At 36.8% G+C, this 24,976-nt stretch overlaps 1 protein-coding gene across 1 annotated transcript in view; it reads left to right on the top strand.

Annotated features, from left to right (window-relative positions):
• PRKN (parkin RBR E3 ubiquitin protein ligase) overlaps positions 1 to 24,976 on the top strand; it is an 803,180-nt gene that overhangs the window by 270,628 nt on the left and 507,576 nt on the right. The window contains exon 3 of the mRNA XM_052784857.1: positions 1,449 to 1,686. Coding sequence (XP_052640817.1) covers positions 1,449 to 1,686 — 238 coding nt within the window. The remainder of the gene's footprint in view (positions 1 to 1,448; positions 1,687 to 24,976) is intronic.

Raw genomic sequence — 24,976 nt, 5'->3', positions numbered from 1 at the left:
TGTCTTTTAGAAATGCATTACATAAGAAAGAACGGGTAGAGGGGGAAGTACTGAGAAATAATGCAAGAGAATGAAGGAAAACCACTAAACAGAAATGAGACCAGAGGAGAGTGGGATAATAAAGAGGGTATAAACAGCACTAAAATATCTGTAAAGGAATCTTTTGCAATTAAAAGTGCATGTAATAATTGCAAATACAAACTAAAAATTTTAAATATTGTATAGATGCTGAGATCAATGCTTCTGAATTCTCTTTCTATTCATCCCAAATGTAATCAGCAGTCTGTCTTGACATTTCAGGACAGGCATGGCCAACCTATTGATGCTGCAAAGAGGTAGAAAATTATTTTCTTGACGGAAATTCAAACTTCTTTCTGTGTAGGCTGATGTTTTTATGTGGTTCATTCATGACACTGGAGAACTTGGTGTGGATCTCTGGTAGGTATCACCCAAAAAAGAACAATTTTTGCTGTAAGGTGTGCTGTGGAAAGATCAATACAAGTCTTTCTTGAAAGCCCTTCATTACTAATAGGTCATCTAAAATCTCTGTAATTTCTAGTTCTGAGGTAATATTTTTCTTTCCTATTCTGTATTAGGAAAATGCTGAACAAAATGTGAATTCTATCCTGATTTATCATGGATAAACCTTTCATAAGATCCTTATTCAGCCTGCTTTTTTCTAAGACACAGGATCTGGAAAGACTGTCTAAGAATCACCTCTGGTGAGAACTGAGAAAGAGGAAGTACTTATGTATATGTGAGGCCTTTTGGGCTAAAATAGGTAGCAATCCTTTTGTTTTACCAGCAAAGACTATAGCGGTCATGAGATTTTCCACAAGCTTTCTCTAATTCTGAAGTCAACAGTTAAATGTCATCTTTGGAAAGAATGGAAACTCATACTGAGTCTACATCTAAAGCCAGATTTAGATTGAAAATTACATTAGGGACAAGAAATAAGTATCAGTCTTCATCGACAGCATCATCTTCCCTGTTTCTGTTTACAAAGATATGTTGGAGTACCTTGGTCATGAACTCTCTGTGATTGTCACATTTGACCCTAAATTGCTACATGAAGAATGCGTATCAGCATTATCAGTGCAAATGCCTATTAAGTATTGAATATTCTTAGCACTTGATTTAGTAGTGCTTCTTCTGGAGTTTTTCCTTTGTGCCAATAAACCAGACGTATTTAGAGCTGTTGGCTCTCATCCACCATTTCCTTGTTAAATGTTTAGAATTTGTAAGTGTTGTGACCCTTTTGCCAATGCAAGTAATCCTAATTCCAGCAATTTACACTTGTCACTTTGCTTTAAACTCCATTACTGCACACTGAAATTCTACACAAAATGGCTTGGAGACCATTTAATAAATAACAAATTGGTGATAGAGGGATTTTGTCACTTATGTCACAATTAATTATTTATTGGGATTTTGGTTTTGTGTTGCAGAACTGTGACCTGGCCCAGCAGAGTATCGTTCATATAGTTCAGAGTCCACAGAAGAACAGTCAGAACAAGGATGAGACAGAAGATAACTGTGCTGGAGGTATTCCAAAAGCCTTGGAAAGAGAACCTGAAAGTCTAACTCGCATAGATCTCAGCACCAGCATCCTCCCATCACTCTCTGCAGGTTTGGCTGTTATTCTGGATACTACAAAAAGCATTTCTCTTCCCTCTGAAAAATCAGGTAAATAACTGATTTGGTACATTTCAATACACAGACCTGAACATTTGTTTGTTTATCTCTTAGGGTGAGCAGTTCTATACCACAGGAAAAAACCCCCAACATATGGTTTCTTTCAGTTATTAAACAAAAAATACAACTATATTAAGAGGTGATAAGCATCTGATGTGTCTTCTAGCAGAATAATTTTGCTTTGTGGATAAATGGAGTGATTTTTTGTGTTGTTCCCATCTCTAACTTGTATTATGCTAATATTTTTACAAATTGTTATAAGCTGGTAAAAACCCCAGAGGTCTATGAGAAGGCAAAATATAGTGTCTAAAATTTCCATTACAGAAGTTTCCTTAACTAGAATGTTGGGCAGCTTATGCATTGCAAATGTGTTTAGCTCCCAATCTGTTGTAATGTTTTCATACCCATACGTTTTGTAAAAAAATATTTCTATACAATAGACTTCTTATTTATAAAAATATATCTGGCAGAAAATATGATGATGATTCATACTACCCATTTTACTAGTTCTTCATCCACCAAATTATTACGGAGAATATCTTCTCTTCATCAAGAAAAATCAGCTGAGGCACAAGTTACTGCAGATGGGTTGTGCTGTTATATTTAAATTGTTCATGAGAGAGAAGCTCAGGTCAGAAGGAAATACAAGAATCTTTTAGCTGTTAAATTAATCTTCTCAGAGTAACCCCCTCCTCACACACAGTCTAGCTGACTCTTACTGACAGCTGTGTTTGTCCCCAGTGAAGAGACATTATTCTGGGCAGTACCAGATTCTGTCGTGATTTGTCGTAATAGTCCATCAGAGATGTCTTTTTAGAAAGAACAGTACATAAATACCCTTTAAACACAATACAGAAGATAATACTAAACATATGGGTCCACAGTACAGAAGAGAATATGTGGATATGACAGAGACACCTCTGTGAGTAACCTGACCCCAGAAATCATCATGCTTAAGAAAATGGCTACTAAAACTGTTAAAATAACTTCTAGAGAATTTCGTAAATAACTCATGCAGAAAATACACAATTCATGGCAGGGTCACAGAATTATTCCACAACGGACTTGATCAACCTCTCACTGCCAACTAATGATGAATGAATGCAGTTTAGGAACAAATTAGTACAAAGCTTAGTGATCCACATCTCCCAGTCTGAATGAATAATGAGATAAGAGGGGTGCATGCCAATTTAAATCTGGTAAACTAGGGACAGGATTTCAGGCTGGGCTTACTGTTGAAAGCAAGGCAATGGTGTGAGGTTTTTAATGCTACTCCTTATTTATTTTTTCACTACTTTACACGATAGGTACAGGGCTTTAATATTTGTGCTTGACTTTAAAGAATAGTTTATACATGTGTAAGGCCTTTTTGCATTTGTCATGTGGTATGTTTTTCCACAGATCACAAACTCTGTGAAGCCAAGTGCAAACTGATAGATGTCTTCTATTGCAGCAAATATTTTCGTGGCAGAATGACAGCTGAGGAAAAAATGCGTTGAGAATGTATGTGGACTAGTTTTATCTGTGATTAAGTTAAACAGATTTTTTTATCATAAGAAAAATAAAGAAGAGCCACTCTAATGACTGACAGTTCTGCCTGGAAGGATGTTAGTAACAAATACTTTTTAAAGGCTTGTTATCTTCTTGGCTTGCTTTCACTCTCACTATGAAAACTTGTCCTTGTGCCTGTTCAGCCCCACCACTTTAGTTCAATATGGGGGATTTTGATGTTTTTGTTATTAGGGTTTGGGGTTAATTTGTAGTCACATAATTCATTGTGTTAAGGAGTAGTCTGGGTTAAAAATAATCCAGCAAGGGGGAAAAAAAAAAAAGATTAATCCAGACATCAGTTTTCCAATCGACTTTACTGTGTAGTGAGGATTTTCTTTGGCACGGCTGGAATGAGTAATAGTAGTGGGAATGAGTGGCTAAAGGCTGCATATGCCACCACTGCCGCTTGAAATTATACTTACCAAGCTATTGTCTTGGAAGGTGGATGATTGTTGTGGTGATCAGTCTACAGTAGAAACCTACACAGTTGAACCAAGTATAATCTTTTTTTCTGTGTGTGAGAGATCACACACAATGAGTAGAGGACAAATTTAAACTTAGAACTTAGAGGCAGAGGATTCGTTAATTGATTATTGTTTAGTCTAACATGCTACACAGCTATTCTGTAATTGTAGCAGTAAACACTAAGAGACTTCTTCTCTTTCTGAAGCCCAAGTTATTTCTGTTTGTTACCACAGGATGCTCACCCTATGTCCCTGCCCTGCTTTTGTTTTATTTGCCCTCCTTAGAATTCTGAGGAAAAAAGTTAGTGGTAACTTTTGCATCACAAAAGCTTCTCCCAGAAGCTTTTTCAGCATTTGACTGCAAAAGCAGTATTTTTGAAGTGTTGACTTGAATGCTTGGAGGTTAAGCTGTAGAATTTTACCAGGCGTTCCAGGAGAGAGACAACTCTTGTTATATTGTAGTGCTGTTATATAAGTAATATACTTAAGTTGTATAAAATGCTGCACTTGATCAGACAAAAACCCTGATAGCCTGGCATCCTGTCTCCACTAAGGGGCATTATTTGCTCCTTGCAGAAGAGCATAACAGGACATCCTCCTCCCAGCTCACCCCTACTTTAGTGGTGAGTAATGAAAGCCACTCTTGACTCATCTGGAGAAGCATCTTTCTTACATTGTGTTTTTAATGCAGAATGCATGTTTGTCCATGAGAAATTCAGAAGTTTGAAAGTCATTAACAGGCTGAAAAAACTATGAAGATGGATCTAAATAATCTCTGCATCAAAGATTTCCGGGTTTCCTCTCTTTGCAGGCAAAGGTAATAGAAGCAATTTTTTCTGTCTGCTAAATAACACCGTGCTTGATTTCTGATGAACATGTGAAAAAATCTCAACACAGGACTTTCATCCTAACTCACCCCAACTTAATTTACAATCTGTCCAATATCTGGGACAAAGTGGTTTGATAAACAAAATGTAAGCAAATAAACCATGTTCCATATGTTTGCATATCAGTAAATACATGTATAGGGTGAAGGGATTTTGGCCTGAGAAACAGTGAATCTGAAAAACATAAGGGTTCGTATGGCTTATCAGCTGAATATGAGAATGCATCATGATGCCAGGTCCAAGAAAGCTAACATGATCTTTGGAAGTATAAACAAAAAACAGACTGGAGTGGAGAGTATGTTTTTCCTCTGCTTTTGACACTTGCATAACTAAAACTGGAATATAACACACCATTTTGATGTCTAAACTTCAACAAAACTGCTGAAAATCTGTTAGAAGGTTCAGGAGAAAAGTCACAAGAATCCTACAAAAGTGCGGTTCAAGATTGGCTTATATATGTTGGTATAATCTTGTGGCATCCGTGGGAGTGGAAATGTAGTAACAGGGGAGTCTTAGATCTTATAAGCTATTTTGTGATTTAAGCTTTCATTGTCTAGAAACTGAAAGCCAGCAAATATAAATACCACACATAGATTTTTAACTTGCCAGGAAATCAACCACTGATGCAAGTTATCCTGGCTTATAAGAATTCTCTGTATTTGGCCATTTAAAAATAAACATAGGACATTTTTCCAAAACATATGTCCAGCAACAAAGATTGGACTTCAACCTAGAAATAGCATGGACTGTGCTAGGCAGGAGGTCAGACTACAGAATCACTTTGCTTCCCTCTCTAAATGCATTTATTAGCTAACCATGTCAAGCAAATTTGTAATCTCAAAAAAAACCCCAAACCCAAGTTAGTTTGACAGCGTCTGTTTTCTGTAAGCTGTTATTAATGTTGTTACCTATTTAATTCCCAGTTTAATCCATTATCAGCTGGTTTATTATTTTGTCTGAATCGATTAGATGTGGTCATCATTACTTAGGTCTTTTTCTTTACAACTTTTAAATAGCACTCATCTGGTCAGTTCCCTACAATATCCTGGTGTTCTTTAGCTAGTCTTTTAAAAATGCTTCCATGCAATTTGCCTCTGTCTCCTTATCTGTCCATGTTTCTCTTTTCACAGAAGAGTAAATAAGGTACTGGTATATATTGACTTAGGTGTGCCAAGCTGTAAATTGTAGCAAAAAGAGGGATTGATTCTTTTCCACCTAGTTAGGAAATGCTTTACCAAACCTTAATATACGTTAAAACCTCCTGTCCTTACAAATAACACAACTATGAGTTAGGGCAGGTAAAACTGTCGTTACCAAAACCTTAGTATTGTCAGTGCTTAAAAGTGTAAAGTGATGAGCTGATCCCCAGTCTATGTAAGAGTCTGGTATATGAAAGACACAGGCAAAAACTTGTAGAAGGAAAAGCCACAATTTAGGGTTTGGGTAGTCAGAACTGTGCATACTTGCGAAAGAAGTATGAATTAAAAAAACCCCAAAACAATTTAATTGGGGATATTGCTGACACTGTACGAATACTTTGTGAATAATATTCTGTTGATTGTGTGTTAAAATTCCTGTGCTCTGTAACTGATATTACATTTTAGTATGATTCTTTTAATCAAAATTCCTAAAACGAGAAGAATTTTTGTGTCAGGTTTGTTTGAAGTAAATGAGTAGTCTAAGCTCCTGAAGTATTTTAAAATTACATCACAGTTTTATAAAACTTATAATGTCAAATTAGTTCCAGATCAGGCAATGGTATGGTGTACATCTCTACCTCCCCATTTTAATGTGGTGTTAGGCTGAGTACCCCTACCCAGTACCAAGCTGAGTACAACTGCAGCTTTTTCTGATACCCTTTTTGAGTATGCCATCAAAACGTGAGCACTGATCCATCCAAAATGGCCTCCAGTGCTGCAAGAACATCTCTATTGATACTCTGAGACATGAAGCTCTGTAAGTGTTCAGCAACTGCACCAGACAAAACTAAGACAACAAAGAACTTACTTTCCCATAACCTAATCTTGCTTTGCTGCGTCACAAAACCAAGTATCTAAGAATTTACTATTCCCTTAGAAAAGAGAAAAAGGATTCTTAAAATTTCTCTCCTGTCATTCCCATCCATTTTTACATGGGAAATTAATCAGTATAAAGATTTTTTCCCTTGCCATCTGTACAAATCATTTGTGGATTAATTCTAACATAAATTAATTAACTAAATGTACTTTAGGTCCACAGTATTGTAAATCAGTAGTTTGAGGAGGGGAAATCAGTATTTTGTGCAATTTGCATTTAGTAATTAGGTCCTTTTTCCCAGAGTTATCAAAATTCTGTTCTAAAAACAAATGATTAGAGTACTTCCACTGACCTTTCTTAAATTTCTTGAAACATTAATACACCATTTAATGGTAGTTACATGGTTCTTATGGCAGTTGTTTTTGACAGACGTTCATTTGAATAAGATTCATATTGCTGTACAAGAAAAAGTAAGAAATTACTTAATATGCAACCAATGTATTGTTTCAGTAGACACATCCAAGTAACTAGTTAGGTTATTATGGTATTTTCGGATTTGGTGCAGTGACAGTTTACTTTTGTATTAGGATTAAACCACTTTTAATGTAAATGAAAATGAATTATGCAGCACGTTGTGATTTAGTCTACATTTGATTCAGATTTTTTATAATGCATTATTTTACAAACTTTTGAATATGAAATGCAATATCAATTTGAGGATCAACCTACACCCAGAAAAGGGAAGGCACTAATTTACTTTTTTAGAAAAGCAGAATAAAGTACCAACTCAGCAATAACATACTAGTCCTGATTTTGGCAAATACTTTCTGGGAAGCATGGCTGCATTTGTCTTCATTACACATTGTGTAAATTTACTGTATGTACAATTCTGTTTTAAACTTTAGAACAAAACTTTACGAAATTCCTGCATTAACAACTCTCTCTGTGCTAATGGTTAGTTCGGGCACATTGTTAATCTTTATCACTATGCATTCATTACATACAGAAAACTGTAAGACTTTAGCTGTTAGACCTTTTATCCTAAATTTGCTGTGAGTGTACAATACCACAGAGCTGATGCCGTGTAGGTTGCACTGATGCGTTGTAATCACAGAAGCTGAGTTGATCAGGCCTGAGAGCTCTTTGGCAAGAGAAACTGGAACAAAAGCAGACTTGTCTTGATTCCTCTCCATCTTTCCTTTTCTTGTTTGATATTTTCATACTACTTGCTCCTCTGTGCTCCTTACTGCTTCCATTGGTTTTTGTTTTGCCAGCTACCCTTCATGGGTATTCCATACCTGCAAGGTATTCTGCCCATTTGCAGTCCCTCATGCTTGTTTTGCTTTGGTTTACAACCTTTTGTCACTTGGATGCATCCTATGTGCAACTACACACATCTTTGTCCCTTTGGTGGTCACATTGCTCACATACTTAATGCAAAATGCTAACACATCGTGCCTGACTAGATCATCACAGTCTTACAGTATGTTTTTCAGAAGTAACCATATTTTAAATACGTGCATCTGAGGTCTGAAAATCCAGGTGTGTACTAAGAGAAGAGTATAACAATAACATTTTTATATGGTACAGTGAGATTACATTTAATTTTAAATCAATCCTGCTAAATATTTCCTATGTCTTGAATGAGAACTTCTTTAAAGTTTTAAAAGAGTTTCCAAGCTGTTTGGTAAATGTGTATGGAAGAAGTTCTGGAACTGTAATCCGTGTTTGAGGCTCTGAGATCCAGAAGGGTATTTATTGGTGATCCATTGAGATAATGGTCACAGCGCTCTAGCTCCACTTACTTGTTTTCAACTGCTAAAATATACTGCAGTCATAGAATCATTTAGGTTGGAAAAGACCCTTAATATCATCGAGTCCAACTGTTAACCTAACACTGCCAAGTCCTTTGCTAAACCCAAAGTGCCACATCTACATGTCTTTTAAACACCTCCAAGGATGGTGACTCAACCACTTCCCTGGGCAGCCTGTTCATGTCAGTATATGTTAAATTATCCCTCTTGATTAGTTGCTGTACCTTCTTGGATTATGCTGTAGGAGTATGTTTAGAGGTAAGGGAAGGCATGTCCATAAGAGAATGCTTCCCGTTAAAAGTTATTCATAATATGGTAATGTTTCTGAAACAACAACACTATTTTTTGATGCACAGCAAAAAAGGGGTTTTCTGGATACAAGTCACACCTCAGCCACAAAAGAGCTATTATACAAGATCAAACCAATTGTTTATCTAAATCTAGTTCTCTTCCTCTTTTAATATTTACCTGTTTTGTATCCAATATTTTAAAAGAAAGAAAACATTCTTATTATATAATGTTATATTTATAGAAGGAGTATTCCTTTTTTGCAAGTAATCACCTCCTTCTGATTATCCTTCATGTCTGCTATCTGGGTAAGTTGACAAGAACAATAATGGCATTCTCTAGTCTGACCTTCATTGAAATAGCACTTCCTAAACAGTCTCCAGTGTCAATTCGAGGGTTAATTGGAGAACAGAGGGAGAGTTTTCAGCCCAGCAATTAACTATTGCTAATTCTGTCAAAATTTCTTTTGAAACAGTTAAGCTTAAGAAAAATGTTCTGGTTGTTCTGCTTCCAGTAGGGTTGTGAAAATTTGCCATTACAAAGTCCTTGGAAGTTTGCTCTTATGTATATTGTATCTTCTCTTAGGGTTATTAACCCTTGACAACTCACGGCTGCAATACTTCCAAGTTCTATATATATAAATTGATATCCCCTCTTCACCTTCCAGCAACAGCAAGAAGTGATTTTATAAGACATTAGCATAATGGAACCTTTTCAATAAAATGATAAATGGAGCCCATTTCAGAAAACAGAACACATACTTGATAATTTATTGCAGTTAGTGCCATGCTGGAGACCTCATTCGTATCATATGCTTTTAACACTGATGAGAATGGTGCCATTTTCCCACACCTCGCATATCTGTGAGATTTGTTTGAGAGGAGAAATGTTCTTTTCTAATAGAGCCAAAAGCACTTCTGGGAATGCTCATCTTTACGTGACATGTCTTATGAACAAGTCTAATTACTGTTTTTAAAGGCCCTTTCATGTTAATTGAAGCTGGTAACATTTGGTGTTTGGTGGGGTGGGAACACTGTTGTGTCCTTGGAATGTATTTTGATTGTTTATGGGTGACAGCATGGATGGACTTTCTTCTGCAAATGCATCACTCGCATCTTTATGCCACCAGCTGAAGGTGGCATTTGTAGGTGGAAGATGTTCTGTGTTGATTAAACAAAACTATACATATTATGTTTTCCAAAATAATTGTTGGCATGAATTAATTACTGATGCCACTGGGAAAAATAAGAAAGTAACACTTAGGAAACACCTCTTATGTGTAAAAAACATGACAATAGAGATGTAGGGTGATTCTTTTTTAACAGGAAGAGTCTAATGATGAGGCACAAATAAGAAAAATGCTTTGTTTAAAGTTCATTAAAAAAACAGTAGTTGCTGCTACTGTGCAGCTTAGTGCTTGCCCTACATGGTCTCTGTTATGAATGCTTACCACTCAAAATGACATGAGACATAATCTTCTCTCAAATCACATGCTCGAGATTCATTAACGTCATTGGGAGTTCTGTGCACACAGCAAGGACATTGGGAGAACAGACCTATTAGAAAGGCTTGATCTACAGGAAGTAATTACATGGAACAGTTTAATAAATTCAGTTGATACTAGAAGGTAAAAAATAGCCATACAAAACACATCCTGGTCTCTCTTTGTAAAGACAAATAGCTTCAATGGGACTAAATTTGAACTTCTGTGGAAGAAAAAGATCATTGCATTTGGCAGGGGAAGACAGATTCTCGTGTTTGGTTTTTTTAAGAAAAGAATGGTTGTGGTAGGAAAATGGACAGTCAATTCAAAAGATCTAATTCATATTCACAGAAAAGCAGAATTAAAGTCAGTGCATGCTCTTGCATTGCTGTGCCAAAAGTCTTTAGAATTTTGCTATCAGCTTTGTTTCGGTGAAGGTTTCACATTTCCACTGCTACCTGGGTGACTGTTGTTAGAGCTGCCACGGTAGGGGCCTTCATATCCATTCAGGCTTCTCTTCAGACACTGCCAGCAAGGGTTTCAGTTGTTTTGTTCCTCTTTTGTACCTCTGTTTTTTTGCCTTTTTGTTTGTTTCATTCTTTCTTTTAGAGAATATCTAACCAGAGGAACTGAGATTCTATATCAGCTTTATGTGGATTCCCAAAAATCCTTCAGTGTAGGGATTTTTTTCCCCTGCTCTGAGGTACATTGAGCCTTTTGCTTAAGCCTTGCTCATCCTTACGCATTCTTCATGAGACAACACTGCCTACATTATGCCCAGCAACTAAGATTTTATCCAGTTGGAACAGAATGAAGATCCATGCTGTGCAAACAACCATTGTCCTTTGTAACTATTAGATATTTGCTACAAGCTTCTGGAATGTTGATATTCTATGGCATGATATTCTGTTGGCACTGGGCAGAAAGCTGAACTGAGGTAGGATTACAGCATTTGTGATCAAATTATCAAACCGAAAGGAAAAGAAATGAAGAAAATGTCTTCCTTGATCTGCCTTTCACTTATGAGACAGAATGATACAGTGGCCTGCAAGTGAAACTGTCTGGAATATTTCTCAGCTGGATTATATGTGCTGTGGCACCATGTTTTGTACAACTACTATGTCAGAGTCACAGTTTCCTTAGTGAGGTATCCAGGGACTGGAGGTCCCTGTTTAATGGTTAACCTTAAGATTCAAAACTAGTGTTTTTGAATGCTAGTTCAAAAAACCATGAATCTTTGTATTCACTGATACACCTGAAACTGTATCGTACAAGCTTATCTGTACTGTTGGCATCTATGTGGGTATTCAGTCTTAGGTCTTTGACCTTCAGAACATGTCAGATTCTGATTTAACACTTACATCCAACTGCTGCCATAACTAGTATTTGCAGATGGATGCTTCAAATTTAATTTTGACAGTCTATCTGCCTGCAAGAATTTCTGCATTTCTGGAGTAGAATATCTGTAACTAAATTTCCACTTAAAATGCAAGCCCATCTGGTGTATATATATATATTTATATTTTTTTAATATATATGTATATGTTCATATATTTTAACTACCCTCCTACTCAGCAAAACAAAGATTGAAAAATCGAAGGTGACATCTGCATCCTGGAGCAAAGTGTCCCAGAGGACCCTGAAAGCCAACATGTTTGCTGAGCACCAGCACTCTCTTTCCAAGCTTCCATGATGCCCTATAGGTGCAACAGTCAGTTCTGTGGGTCTTGACATTTACCTGTCAAATGACAGGGATACAGAAAAAGAAAGAAACATATGGATATGGAGATGGGTACTTGAGGTGCAGGGGAGGGGAAACAGCAGGATATCATGCTCCAGGTTGAGCCTGTTCACCATGCACTGTACTCATTGATGTTCAGCTTTGTGCAACACTGCACAACTTGTCAAGGATTTTATGATATACCCTGGTACCCTGGTTTCCAGTGCTGGCTGACATTATTTTATTGGATATTTGCTATGAAGATGGTTTAAATAAAGTTGTAACAAAGATCAGAATTTCACTTGAGCAACCAAAGTACCTGGAGCTCTGATTCCTCCTTTTGTTCACCACAATTTTCTCCTTAGCTTTGTCACACAATAAATACTCAGTATATATTACTGGAAGAAAACTCTAGCTGGCAACAATTGGTCGGTTTCTGGTTTAAACTATACCACTTGGCAGCTGAGTTTTTATCTACTGCAACTTTTCTCAGCCTCCACAGATTATTTTTGAAGTAGCTGAATCAAACATCAATAGTGTTTTAAATAAAGTTTGAACAGCAGATATGGCCAGATGAGGGCTCTGATTAACATTATCAAGGACTTCCCCCAGCAGATTTTAGTACTCTTGGAAAGAATGTTGTCCTTATACTAATAATAATGAAATAAATAGCAAAATCTCCACTGTCTTCAGCTGTGGAAGGTCAAGATCCAAATTCAAGATTTGATGCAGATTAATGATTACGGATATTGTACTTTTATACCACTTGTTACCTAGTCTGTGGTGAATAACTATAAATCTTATCCCGGTTTCTAAGCCCCATAATATCGTCCACAGTGATTTTTAACTTGTTAGGAACATAACGATGGCCATAGCTGAGCTAATATTTGACTCATCTTGAGCAGTATCTTCTTTATAGCTTTAACCATTGTGAAATATTTGGGATGGAGATGTGAAAAATTCTGTTTCAAATAGAAGTGCTGCCTGTCCTCCACATTCTGTCTCCTAATCTGTAATAGAGATTTTTCAGGTACACTAAATCTAGCAATATAGATGTGAACAAATACATTTTATTTCTGCCATCCAGGCACAAAGATCTGTGTTTGACCAGTAATATCTAGATAAGTAAAACATCTGCGTTAAATATTGCCATCCGTAACAATAGCTTTCATTCTGCTATTTCTCCTTGATCTCTTCCATATTTCATTTTACTATTCCTATTCTGTAGTCCCCCGGAGTCTGGTTACTGAAATCTCTTTCTCTGACTGAATGGCTTATAAATATACTATAAATATGGCAGAACTACAGGTTTGATTACCTCCTGCACAGATACATAGTAGATCAGGAATCTGAGTTAAGTACTGGAGATGTAGATGTAATACCTTGGTTGTTTCCTAGAGTATTGTGATCCTTCATTGAATAACACATGAGAATCAGCTAGAAGTCAAATGGCTACTGATGAAGGAAGTGGGGAGGCATCTAGATGAAATCTTGTCTCTTTAGAGGCTGCAGGAATGTCTTCTAACTTACAGTATGACCTGGGAATTCAACACTAGAAAGGAGAAGCCCCAGCACATACATTAGTGAAACTGTCAAAAGGAATGTATGGAAAGAAAAAGAAATGCTTTCTTAAGTTCATGTGAGGTGGGAGAAAGGGAAAAGGCTTTTGTAGAGATTAAGAGGTATGAAGTACATCTCAAGTTGAATGTTCAAAATAGTCTTTAAGCATTTCTGTTTAACTTCAACAAAACCATTCTCCAAAATCAATTGGCTTAATTGACTGGTGTGGCACTACAGGAACAACTGATAGTTCAGCTGGCGGCTGCTGGTTCAGTGCCACACTAATCGGGAGTAAGGCAACAACCAGATGCTAAAGCTCTGTTCTGTACATAGGGTGGCAAGGAGTGGAGTCTCAACAGTTCATGCAGTAGGAATGCTAATGTGGTGCAGAGGGTGGTTTCCTAAACTGACAGGTTGAAGAATTACAGTAGGACTCAGTTTAAATTAATCTTCTTGACAAGAGAATTGCTATGCACTTTAGTCTCTAAAATGCAATGAACGTTTAATACTAATATCATATTTAAAGATACTGTACATATGGTATCAAAAATATCTAATAATTGATGAATCAGAGAACTTATTGATAAATGAACCATATATTCTATCAATAATATCTCTTACTGAGAAGTCCCACAGGGCCTATGTGTTACTGCATTCTCATTTGATCATGGGTTTGCATTAAGGGAAAAAGTGGTAATCAAAGAGTTATAGTGACATATCTAGTTATAGTCTTAGAAACTTCATCTTGGGTTATTTTAAGTATTTAAACATTAGCTTAATTCCTTCTGATAGAGAAGCCATTGTATTCCTTCTGGATAATAAAGTGTGTTTTCCTGTTGTTTATGAAGATGATCAAGCCAACAGCTTTTCTGTCTGGAGACCCCCCAAAGGGTCTCCCCAAAGTGCAGTGTGGCATGGTTATGAGCTGAAGCTCCAAGCTCTCATAGGTAGAATTGTGTATCTTGGCAAAGCAAGGAAGCTCACTAGATGGTAGGTACCATCACCTCACTGCAGGGAATTTTCAGATGTGTTGAGGGAACTGTAAGAGTTGCAAGAGTAGGACTAGCCTATATCACTGTTTCAAAGACTGAGAATATTATTTGCATGCTGCTTCTTAAATAACAGACGTAGATGCTCAGCAGGCTGTACATGTAAACATGTCAGTGAGGATTACTTTGATTCCATTTTCTGTACATTTAACTTTAATACAATGAATCTTGCTGCCTCTTGGCTAACCTGTGGATGGGGAATTCTGTTAGTTAATGCAAGGCTAGAGGAGCTTTGAGGTTCAAGATCTTAGGGCTCAATTACAAGTGCACTCTGTCTCTCTTTATCTGTCTTTCCCTCTTTTCCTGAAATACTTTGTTTTGTGTTTTCCTTCCTCCCCAGGAGGAAGTTAGCTCTTTGCATCTTTAAAAATTGAACACTCTAGTACATGTTACGTTAAATAGCTGCTGTTTACTGCCCATTGCTTAAATATCTAGGTCTGGTTTTAATAGCCTGGAAGACCTGCATCCCTTCTTCCCAAACCCTTTTGCTGAATGGTTTAAAGAGATAAATAAACATCTTGACTTAGTTTTATATTTTCAAAACTGTCGTCTAAAAGCCAAAGTGTTGCTGCATATCCAACATTTCAGTTTGGAGCACATAGGAACAGTGTGTATGAAATTCTGAGTTGGCTTTCTTCTTAAAATCCATTCCTACTCTTCAGAATGTAGCCCTGGTATTGCATTATATGAAAGTGATGCAATGGCCATACCATTATGTTGTGGCAATACCGCATGGTAAAGTGCCATTTTTACACAATGATTTCCATTTTTCTGGACAAGTCTTTTAAGAGAGAGATTAGCAACTAATGTAAATCTCGTCACTTCTTTAGAAGCAGCTAAGGATCTTCCTCAAAATACTACTTTTAATGACATAATAACTTACCCATGTCATTAAATAATGAGTTTTGGAAACTAAGTAGTTCAATTTCGAAGTATTGGTATTAGCATTTTCTCTCTGTAGTGAAAAATGTTGTATCAACTGAGTTACAGATACATCCTTCCCGAGCCATTTTCCTGCTCCCTATTATTTCTAAGAGAAGTAAATCATCTTTAAAATTCTAGTTCTGTGGGAGCTTCAGAGTGAAGACCCTGACATGCAGGGCATCGAGAATGAAAAGGAATACCACAGATCAATCGAAAAGGCAGCTTCTGTGGTACACTGTTGTTGTGCAACATTTTGTAACACACTGAAATATTTGTTAGAATAAAAGCACTGGCAAGTTATTTAGTACGTTAATGGACAGTCCTGTTTTCACTAGTCATTTTTCTGCTAGAATAGTGATATAGTGCTTGTTAAGGAAAAGGAAATAACATGCAGGGTTAGCTGTAGTTGTGAGTAAAATAAGCAGTTACTTGTGATATTTTTCTTTATTTAAGTACACAATGGTTGTATACAGTGTGACTAAAAAAGAACAGCTTCGACTTGGAGAGCTCTCTTGCCTTAAGCGGAGCACCAGTTACAAACAGAAATATTATTTTAACATTTTGGTAGTGTGGATTTGTCAGTTATCTCCAGAATTTCTGAAGATGGTCGGTATTATGTGCACAGACTTATAATACCACAATGTAACTGATAATGTCATTCCTGTGCATGTCCCTGTATCACTAGTGGAGATCCTTGAAACCAGTACCTGACACCATACTGAACCTGCAGCACATACACTAAAGCTGGAAGGATGCAGACAGGATTAGTGTGGCTTCTAAACGGGGATGGTATGCAAAGAAACAAGTTTTGTTAAACTCCTCAGTTTCTTTTAGTTTATAATGAAATAATGCTGTTTCTTCTATGCTCGGTCATTCAGGCTAGGGACGCTCTTTTGGTCAACAAAACATGAAAGCCTTGACAAACCAGTTATTCAGTTTGTCCCTCAGTATTAGGACTGAAAAAATGGGCATTGTGGCAGGGAAATGAGCTGTCTGTTTATAAGCTCAATTCCTGCTGAGCTTTGGCCCCAAATTTTAGACTAAACATCCATCTTGCAATCCCATTCATAGCTTCTAGAGTGTTACTTAGGATCATCTCATAGTAAGCTGTATCCGTCATTAATATTTATACAAGGTATATCTCAAATACTTTTCCAAAGATATTTGTGCCCTTTTTTGGTCAGCAGTTAACTGACTAGTTTACACTATCAGTACCATTTTATTAAAAGCTTATAGCACCTTCCATAATGTGGTTTCCAATTATTTGTCATTCTTTTCTCCTGGATTATGGCCTGTCAGTAACTGTTGGTTTCTCTTTCTTAGTACTGATTTGAGTATTTTCTGAGGTCTGTATTATGTTCTGCTGCCCTACATTATAATATTTTTATTGATTTATAAATACATTATAGGTTATAAGATGATTTTAAAAATGAAAATCTCTGAAAATCTCCATAGTTTTCGAAGCTGAAACTCTTTTAAAAGCATATGCATATGTGAAAATAACTGTAAGACAATTTTAATGAATAGATACAACATTGGTGTAACTCATTTTTTTTTAATTCAAGTTGCATTCCAGTTCCTTTTTATAACTTTGTTTTCAAGTTTTGAATAATGGGATTTATAATGTATAAATTATGCAATGACTTTCCTTTTCTAACAGTTGATAAATGTCACTTGATGTATGTTTATTTAATAATTTAAAAAGCTGTGTGTTAGATTTTAAACACTTAAGTTTATATGAGTGTAAATGTTTGTGTGTGTCTGTATGTGTGTAACCACAGCATCTTTAATCTGCTAATCAATTGTACATCAATCTGTTGCCCACTTTTTCTGACAGTTGTCACTCAGTCTCTGATGAAGAGGTTGGTGAAGAGGGAAAACAGAAGTTCATATAAATTCTAGCTTGTAATATAACCTTGAAACATAGATTTCACTTATTTCCATTTACAGAAATGTCCATTTGATCTGTTTTATAAGACATTATCATTGTCCAAATATAATCAAGATATTTTGCTTGCAATTGTGAGTGTGCAAGTCTTTCCATTCGTGAATTCCACATACACATCATATACTTTTTTATCCATGAAAAACAACTATTCTCTACAAATATTATGGTTTGGAAAATTCCAATTCTTGCTAAATATAGAGGTTGGGAGTTTGAATTATTTTAGGATTTTCAAATCTCAGAGATCTCTCTAGTCTTTGTCACTACAATTTTTACAGCTAGCAAAAGTGCTACAGATGCTGATTTTTTAAAGTGGAAGGGTGTTGGTGAGCAGTAACTTGCTGTCACGGGTTTAACCCCAGCCAGCAGCTAATCACCATGCAGCTGCTCATTCACTCCCCCCCCACCCAGTGGGATGGGGGAGAAAATCGGGAAAAGAAGTCAAACTCCTGGGTTGAGATAAGAACGGTTTAATGGGACAGAAAAGAAGAAACTAATAATGATAATGATAACACTAATAAAATGACAACAGTAATAATGAAAGGATTGGAATGTACAAATGATGCGCAGTGCAATTGCTCACCACCTGCCGATCGATACCCAGCTAGTCCCCGAGAGGCGATTCCCCCCGCCCCCACTCCCCCCAGTTTATACACTAGATGTGACGTCCCATGGTATGGAATACCCTGTTGGCCAGTTTGGGTCAGCTGCCCTGGCTGTGTCCTGTGACAACTTCTTGTGTCTCTCCAGCTTTCTCTCTGGCTGGGCATCAGGAGCTTAAAAATCCTTGACTTTAGACTAGAAATTACTTAGCAACAACTGAAAACATCAGTTTTACCAACATTCTTCTCATGCCTAACTCAAAACATAGCACTGTACCAGCTACTAGGAAAACAACTCTATCCCAGCTGAAACCAGGACACTTGCATTGAAGTTAATTTCCGTTATCTTTGTTACAATATTTGTGTTGAAGTATCTTATTGCTAACACGAACTTTCAGTAGGGCCACTCCCATATAAAGTTCTTTAATTATGCTGAAATGTTCTATGGGTTGATGCTATGTATAATCTCACTTTACCTTTTTTCCCTTGTGGTAAAAATTTAATTTCTATTTTGTGAAAGTAAAATCATTGCATTCAAACTTAGAGCTCCTTGGCAGTGCAGCTACCCATATAGTCCCTATATAGAGTGACATACTTCTTAGCTTTTCACCATTCTGCTGCAAATAAGGTATACCATCATTCTTACTAAATATATATACACTTACGAATGAGATTGATGATTAAGATGAAAGCAATTCTTGCTCAAAGAGCTTAAGCACTTTGATTTAATTTTTAGCTCATCAAAGGCAGGTAAATTTGTAAGAGATTATTTATCATGATCTCTCTGGTCAAACCCTCACACTACTGTCATCTAGTATCCAACAGCCTTTATGAAATGACACTTTCTTACACTTTTTAATCAATACACTGTGGCATCCTTACTGAAAATTGCCAATACTTCTGTCTGTTCTCTGTTCTAGATTCTTTTGGTCCAGCCCTTATCTTTTGTAGCTCATCTCTGATACAATACAGCAATTTAGGTTTATATACACTGTCAGAGAGAATATTCCTTTCCCTCATTGTTCTTCCTTTACTGTGTGCCTTTTTTTTCAGAGTTAAAACGAAGTGATCTCTTCATTGTTAATATCCTCTACTATTTTTATACCTCTTTGATTGAGTCTCTGGCTCTCATCTCCAACACTCAGCTCCTCTGCTTATGCAAAATATCTCTTTTATAGTATGCCTGTTACTCTGTCGTCCTGTTCAAAACCAGCGAATCACAGTGCTGCTGCCTGATTCTTCTTCTACATTATGGAAAGAGCTCTTTGGACTAACAGCTTCCTATGTCTATTGTGCTCTTGCTACTGTACCAAAATATTTCATAGATCCATATCCATCTACGACATTTTCTGCCCTCTGTTTTTCCTGGTAGTATCTCTTCACATGTATGACTTCAATATTTTAATTTTGTTCAGTTAATATAATTATTTTCAAAAGCTTTTCATTGCCTTTTTTTACCTATGCAATGTTGTTTCCCCACTAGTGTTCTCTGTCTTCCTTTTCCCTTTCTCCTGCTGCTCCCATTTCCCTACTGTCATTGTTTTAATTTAAAATATTGCAGAAAATGAGTCAAAACTGAATTTATCGCAAATCTGAAAAGGAATCTAGAGCAATGAAAAATTTAGTATAGCTAGTGAATATTGGTGTTTAACTGTCATGGACCTGATCTGCCAAAAGTCTGTACCAGCTGATTCCTAGGTATAGCACCATTAACATTTTTCTACCTGTGTGGGGTCTGTTGTGCAACTCTGGATGAGACATGGATTTCTCAAGTCTTCCCAGAGGTAGCAGCTATTCCAGTTTTTCTCATTTGCTCTGAGAGTAGACATAGGGCAGTGGAATCATCAATTTGTATAAATGTATAAAACTTAAACAAAGTGTTAATTCCCATCTTTTCTAACTATTGGTGAAGCATATTACATTTTGCAGTAATGCTTTTGAACCTGAGGAAGTGCATGTGGAATACTAAGCTGTTGCAAAATTACTGATGTTCTATATGGTCAACCATCAAAATTGACCATTATTACCAGGGAATCTCTTTGAAAATGTCTCTGAATATCAAAAAAGTATTCAAAATAATATTATTTCTTCATAAAAGTGATCTTTAGGAAAGTAAAACGAACAAAAAATTAAAAATAGCTGGAAAGATCTTACTCTCTTGAATGTGCAAGAGATCAGAACTAATAAAAAGACTGAAAGCATTAGCAAAAGAACAGAAAATGAAGAGCACTTTTTAAACAATATTGGTGTACAAGTTATGATCATTTTGTAATCAACATGAAGACACTTTAAAGAATTTTTACTGTGGGAGAAATGTTCTTCAGAACATTCTTCAGAAAATTGAGTTGCAGTGCAGAACACAATGAGTTTTTAAAGTTTAAGATGACAGCTTGAAATTCAAAAACAGGCAAGGGAGTTCAGAGAAAATACAGAAAGATTTATAATCTACTAGTTTAAACTCGTAAGAGTTGTACAAAGTCCTGTTGTCATTTAATCACTAAAGTATCTGCTACAAAAGAGCCAAGTATCTTCAGTATTTGTGTCTTCTTGTGTGTAAAACCAAAAGCATGAATATCTATACTTAAAAAGAAAAATTTGAAAGTCATTTGGTAAAGATTCATGGGTCAGGATTTTTTCATCGGCAGGAACACAGAGTGCCTCCAGCACAGGGCATGGTCTGGGTTGCACAGAAGCAGGACTGTCCTATGTCTTTCCTGTTGCAGCCTGGAGGTCAAAATAGGTTGGACCACTGGATCTGTAACTACAGATCCAAGCTACAGTCTTTGGAGAGGACACAGCAGCACAGTGAAATGTAGTAACAGATTACTGCCATCTCTTTCTCACATGAAATATGACATTGGTACACCAGCTCAGATCAAAGATTCATTTAGCATAGTATCCTGTTGGCAGTCCATAGCTTCTGCCAGTAGCTTGTATAAATCAGTCTGGTAATGATATTTTCTAGGATGCTGTCCCACTCTTGGTCATTTTCTCTAAGCCTCTTATGATTTTGTAGACCTCTTTAATATTCCCATTTAACTATTGATTTTTGGGGCCAAAAAGTCATAGTCTATTTAAGTGACTGTGGCATGGATGCTATTGATTATCCATTCCCTCTTTTTTGTATGTTTTCAGTTCTCCCATATCCTGCTCTAAGATGGAAAGGGTAGAATTGCACATGCTGTTGAAAATGGAGCACAACATGGATTTTTTTCAGCATTTGTACAGCACTGTTGTCTGGGTTTGGTTTTTTTTTTATTTGTCTCTCAATAATTCCTAGCATTCAATTTACTTTCCTGATTGCTACTGAGCATTGAGCTGACATTTTCATAGAACTATCTATTATAACCCCAAGATCTTGTTTCTGTGTGGTAATAACTAGTCAAGACCATCACTGTTTGTGTAAAATTATTTTTCCCGTGTACATTACCTTACATTTATCTACAATGAATTTCATTTTTCATTTTATTATTAGTCACTCAACATCCTGCATTCTTCAATGTTTCTTCCAGTTGGCCTTCATTTTCACTACCCTGAATAAAATGAAATCACCAGCAAACTGTCATTTCACTGTTCATTTCTCTTTTTCTGATTGTGAATACTCAAGATCTAGCACAATTTCCTTTTGGGACTGCACTGAGAAAACTGATCATTTATTCCTGACCTTTGTTTCCTGTGTTTTAACCAGTTATTTGGCCACAAGGGAATTTTCATTTTTATTCAGTAACAGTGTAATTTCTATTAAAAAACTGCTGAGGAAGCTTTTTGAATGTTTTAGTACCTTGAATAACTTCATTATCTTCCATAGAATTTGCTACCTCACTATTTATTCCTTGGGTGCTCTGAAAAATGAACTTTTCCAGAATGTTTTGTAAGAGAGTAACAGACTCTGTAACAAAGCTAACAGCAATACTGTTGTTGCTGCTTGTTACCAGCCTTTCATAGTTACTGGTAATTACTATTGATATGTTAGCTTACCTATATCTGGACAACATCAGTTGAATAGAACTGATATTTTTGGACACTGGAATTAAGTAGAGAGCTACTACAGAGAAGAAGCTCAGTAGGAATAGCTATTATTTTGACTGAGGGTATGCTGTTATTCAAACTTTCACTCGAAACATATCTAATTAGATACTGTGATTGTACGTGAACACTAGGAATAAAATTTCAAACTAAAAGAAAGCAAAATTAGATTATTACATTCTGTATTTTCAAAAAGGTCGTTGCCTAAATTGTGCATTATCTCCTATGCAGATGGTACCTTTCTGAAATGTCATATATTTGAAACTATAAATAAACTGATACAATCTCATCTTCAATTTGCAAATGCAGGCATCTATTCTATAAATTTAAATATAGTTTCTTCTAATTCTTTTCCTAAGTTCTGTGGTGCAGTCTCAATTAAGAAGCTGATCATTTCTGGATGATACAACTGGATGATAATTTACCCTTTCCATCTGTCAGTACTTTGTTTCTTGTTGGATGTGACATAGATATTTTCTGGGATATCACATGCTTGGTGTGAAGGCACCAACAGGCTCTGCAACTTCTGCTCCAACCTCCCTCCCTCCTTGGGTGTTTAAGTGGTTGTGTCAAAGGCCAGCTGTGAAATGGGGCAGATGGGTAACCTTAGATAGACTTTGTGAAAAGAGTTGTGTGAGAAAGAGCTGCAGGAAGCCTTGTTGGAGGTCTCCACCTCACCCATCCTCGGTGGGCCCACTGGCCTGGGAGTTGCATTTAAGCTCAGGTTCTTACCTTTGTTCCATCCCTGGGCTGTGTTTCTAGGTATGCTGTGTCTGGATGTATACCTTCTTCATCCTGACCTTGACTTGCTGCCTTGATTTCCTGGCCTGACCTGGGACCAGCCCCATCCTTAGGGACTTGCTTGGTGACCACTGGTCTGTGGTTGACCATCGCTATACCTGCCCTGCTCACCTTGCTCAGGTGTGGTGGGTCTGAGCCCCAGTTGGCCAAACCATGGCTGCTGTTTGCCATACCATCACCACGGGCTCCTGGCTCCCCTGTCCTCCCCGTGCTGTGCTGGCACCTGAGTATTCAAGATTTCTGGGTGTCGAGCTGTCCGGTCACGGCTATTTCCCTAAACATGCTGCTCTCTGTACAGAAATCTCAAAACAAGAGTGCACATTCCCAAATTCCACTTGGACAAAAAGGAGGAAACCAGAGCTGTGCTGGAGCTGATCATACAACTGGCTTTTAATTTGAAAACATTTCTTAGTTTATTTGCTGAAATTGTGCTCAGCTGGATCTGCTGCTCATACTGAAGCCTACACTGCAGGATCTGTGCCACCCATGCTTGGTTTTCTGGAGCAGCTTCACTTCCCCTTACATGCTTAGGCTTAAACCCAAAAGTCCCTGCCTTCAACTACAAATAAGCCAGTTCCAGCCAGTTGTTATCAGTGCAGGTCACACTCAGTCCCTTCATTGAGGTAAAAAGCAGCTCACGGTGCTGTTTTGTGGTAGATGTTATGGTTGGAGCTTAGTGGTTTCCCTATGCAGGAGTAGTACATTTTCAGGGAGACCTTTTGATACCCTTAGTCTTGAACACTTTGTTGATGTGCAAGGTGTCACTCTCTCCCACGTATCATTTGCCAAGCTTTCAGCAGTCTCACGAAATTGTCTTTTTTCTTCCCCCCCCCCCCATGTTTTGCTGTCTGGCAGAATCATCACAATTGTTTTTTTCTCTTTTTGCTGCCTTCAATCCTTATTGTTAATACAAACTATGCTAGCTTTAGTGTTGAAGTTTGCTCCTTTGTCTGAAAATCAGAGAGCAAGCTGAAAGAGAGAAGAGTATATTATGAGAAGTCAGAAAAAAGTGAAGTTTATGTAGAGGTCAGGAAAGGGAATGAGAAGGGAGAAAGGTAATTACAGAAGTTAGCCGGGTAACAAGATAATGAAGGAAGAATTTGGGGGAAATATAAAAGGAAGTAAATGATGCTGGCGCTCAGAAAAGGGAAGCAGAAGATGCTTTTGTGATAAAGATTGAAAGAGAAAGCCTAATGAACTTTTTTTCCTACCCCATTCCAAATTCCAGAAATCTAAAATAGATCAAATACTATTATTTTTGCATTTTTAGAATTAATAGAAGTCTCCTGGTTTTTTTGCACACAAAAATTTTTCACTGAGAAGGAAGGAGCGAAAAAGACAAATGTCCCCCCTGTTGTCTTTGTCGAGTACTTCTGATATTTTACCTCTTACACAGGCATTACACCCTTTTCAGCCAAATTCCAACTCTTCTTAATATCATCTCTTACTTTAATTTTAGTCCTTGTTACAGTGACAAGTCCATTTCTTTTTTCCAAATAGCTGTGTCTTCCACATACTTTAATTACGTGAGATCCATAGACATTCTGCAAATTGTATTTGAGTCTCAAGAAAAGGAATTGGTTTTTTAAGGTTTAGTCTATTTAATATTGTTAGCCATACTGCAAAATACCGCAGCTCTTTGTCATGAGCTGTTGTGCACAGCATCACTGTGGGATTCATCTCACCTGATTTTAAAGGTTTGCAATGTAGATATCTCTACCAGACCTGGTAGTCCTAAATCCCCACAACAGAGGAAAACAGACCCTTTTAGGCACAATTTATCTGACATATTTGTATCTTTTTATATCTACTTTCGGATGAATTGAATCAAACCATAAAAGTGCCCATTTTTCTCACTAGAATATAGCACAACCAGTTTAGATGAATCTAGCTGTCAAATAAATGCCATTCTTATGGTCTAAATTACATAGGCATCATAAAGAATAAGTATCATCATCAACAGGTAGAAAAGTTTTATAAATGTGTGTGTTAGCATATGTGTGTCTGGGGAGGAAAGCTATGTGCTCTGTGGAATCTTTGCAGGAAAGACAGGCAGTTAAAAAATAAAAGATTAAAGGCAGAACACATCAGTTGTATTTTTGGAAAGTGAATGGGATCTTTTCAGTCATTTCTCTTTTTTTAGGTGCAGAA

Source organism: Harpia harpyja, chromosome 4, assembly GCF_026419915.1.
Source record: "Harpia harpyja isolate bHarHar1 chromosome 4, bHarHar1 primary haplotype, whole genome shotgun sequence".
NCBI lineage: Eukaryota > Metazoa > Chordata > Aves > Accipitriformes > Accipitridae > Harpia > Harpia harpyja.
This window is presented reverse-complemented; position numbering and strand designations above follow the sequence as displayed.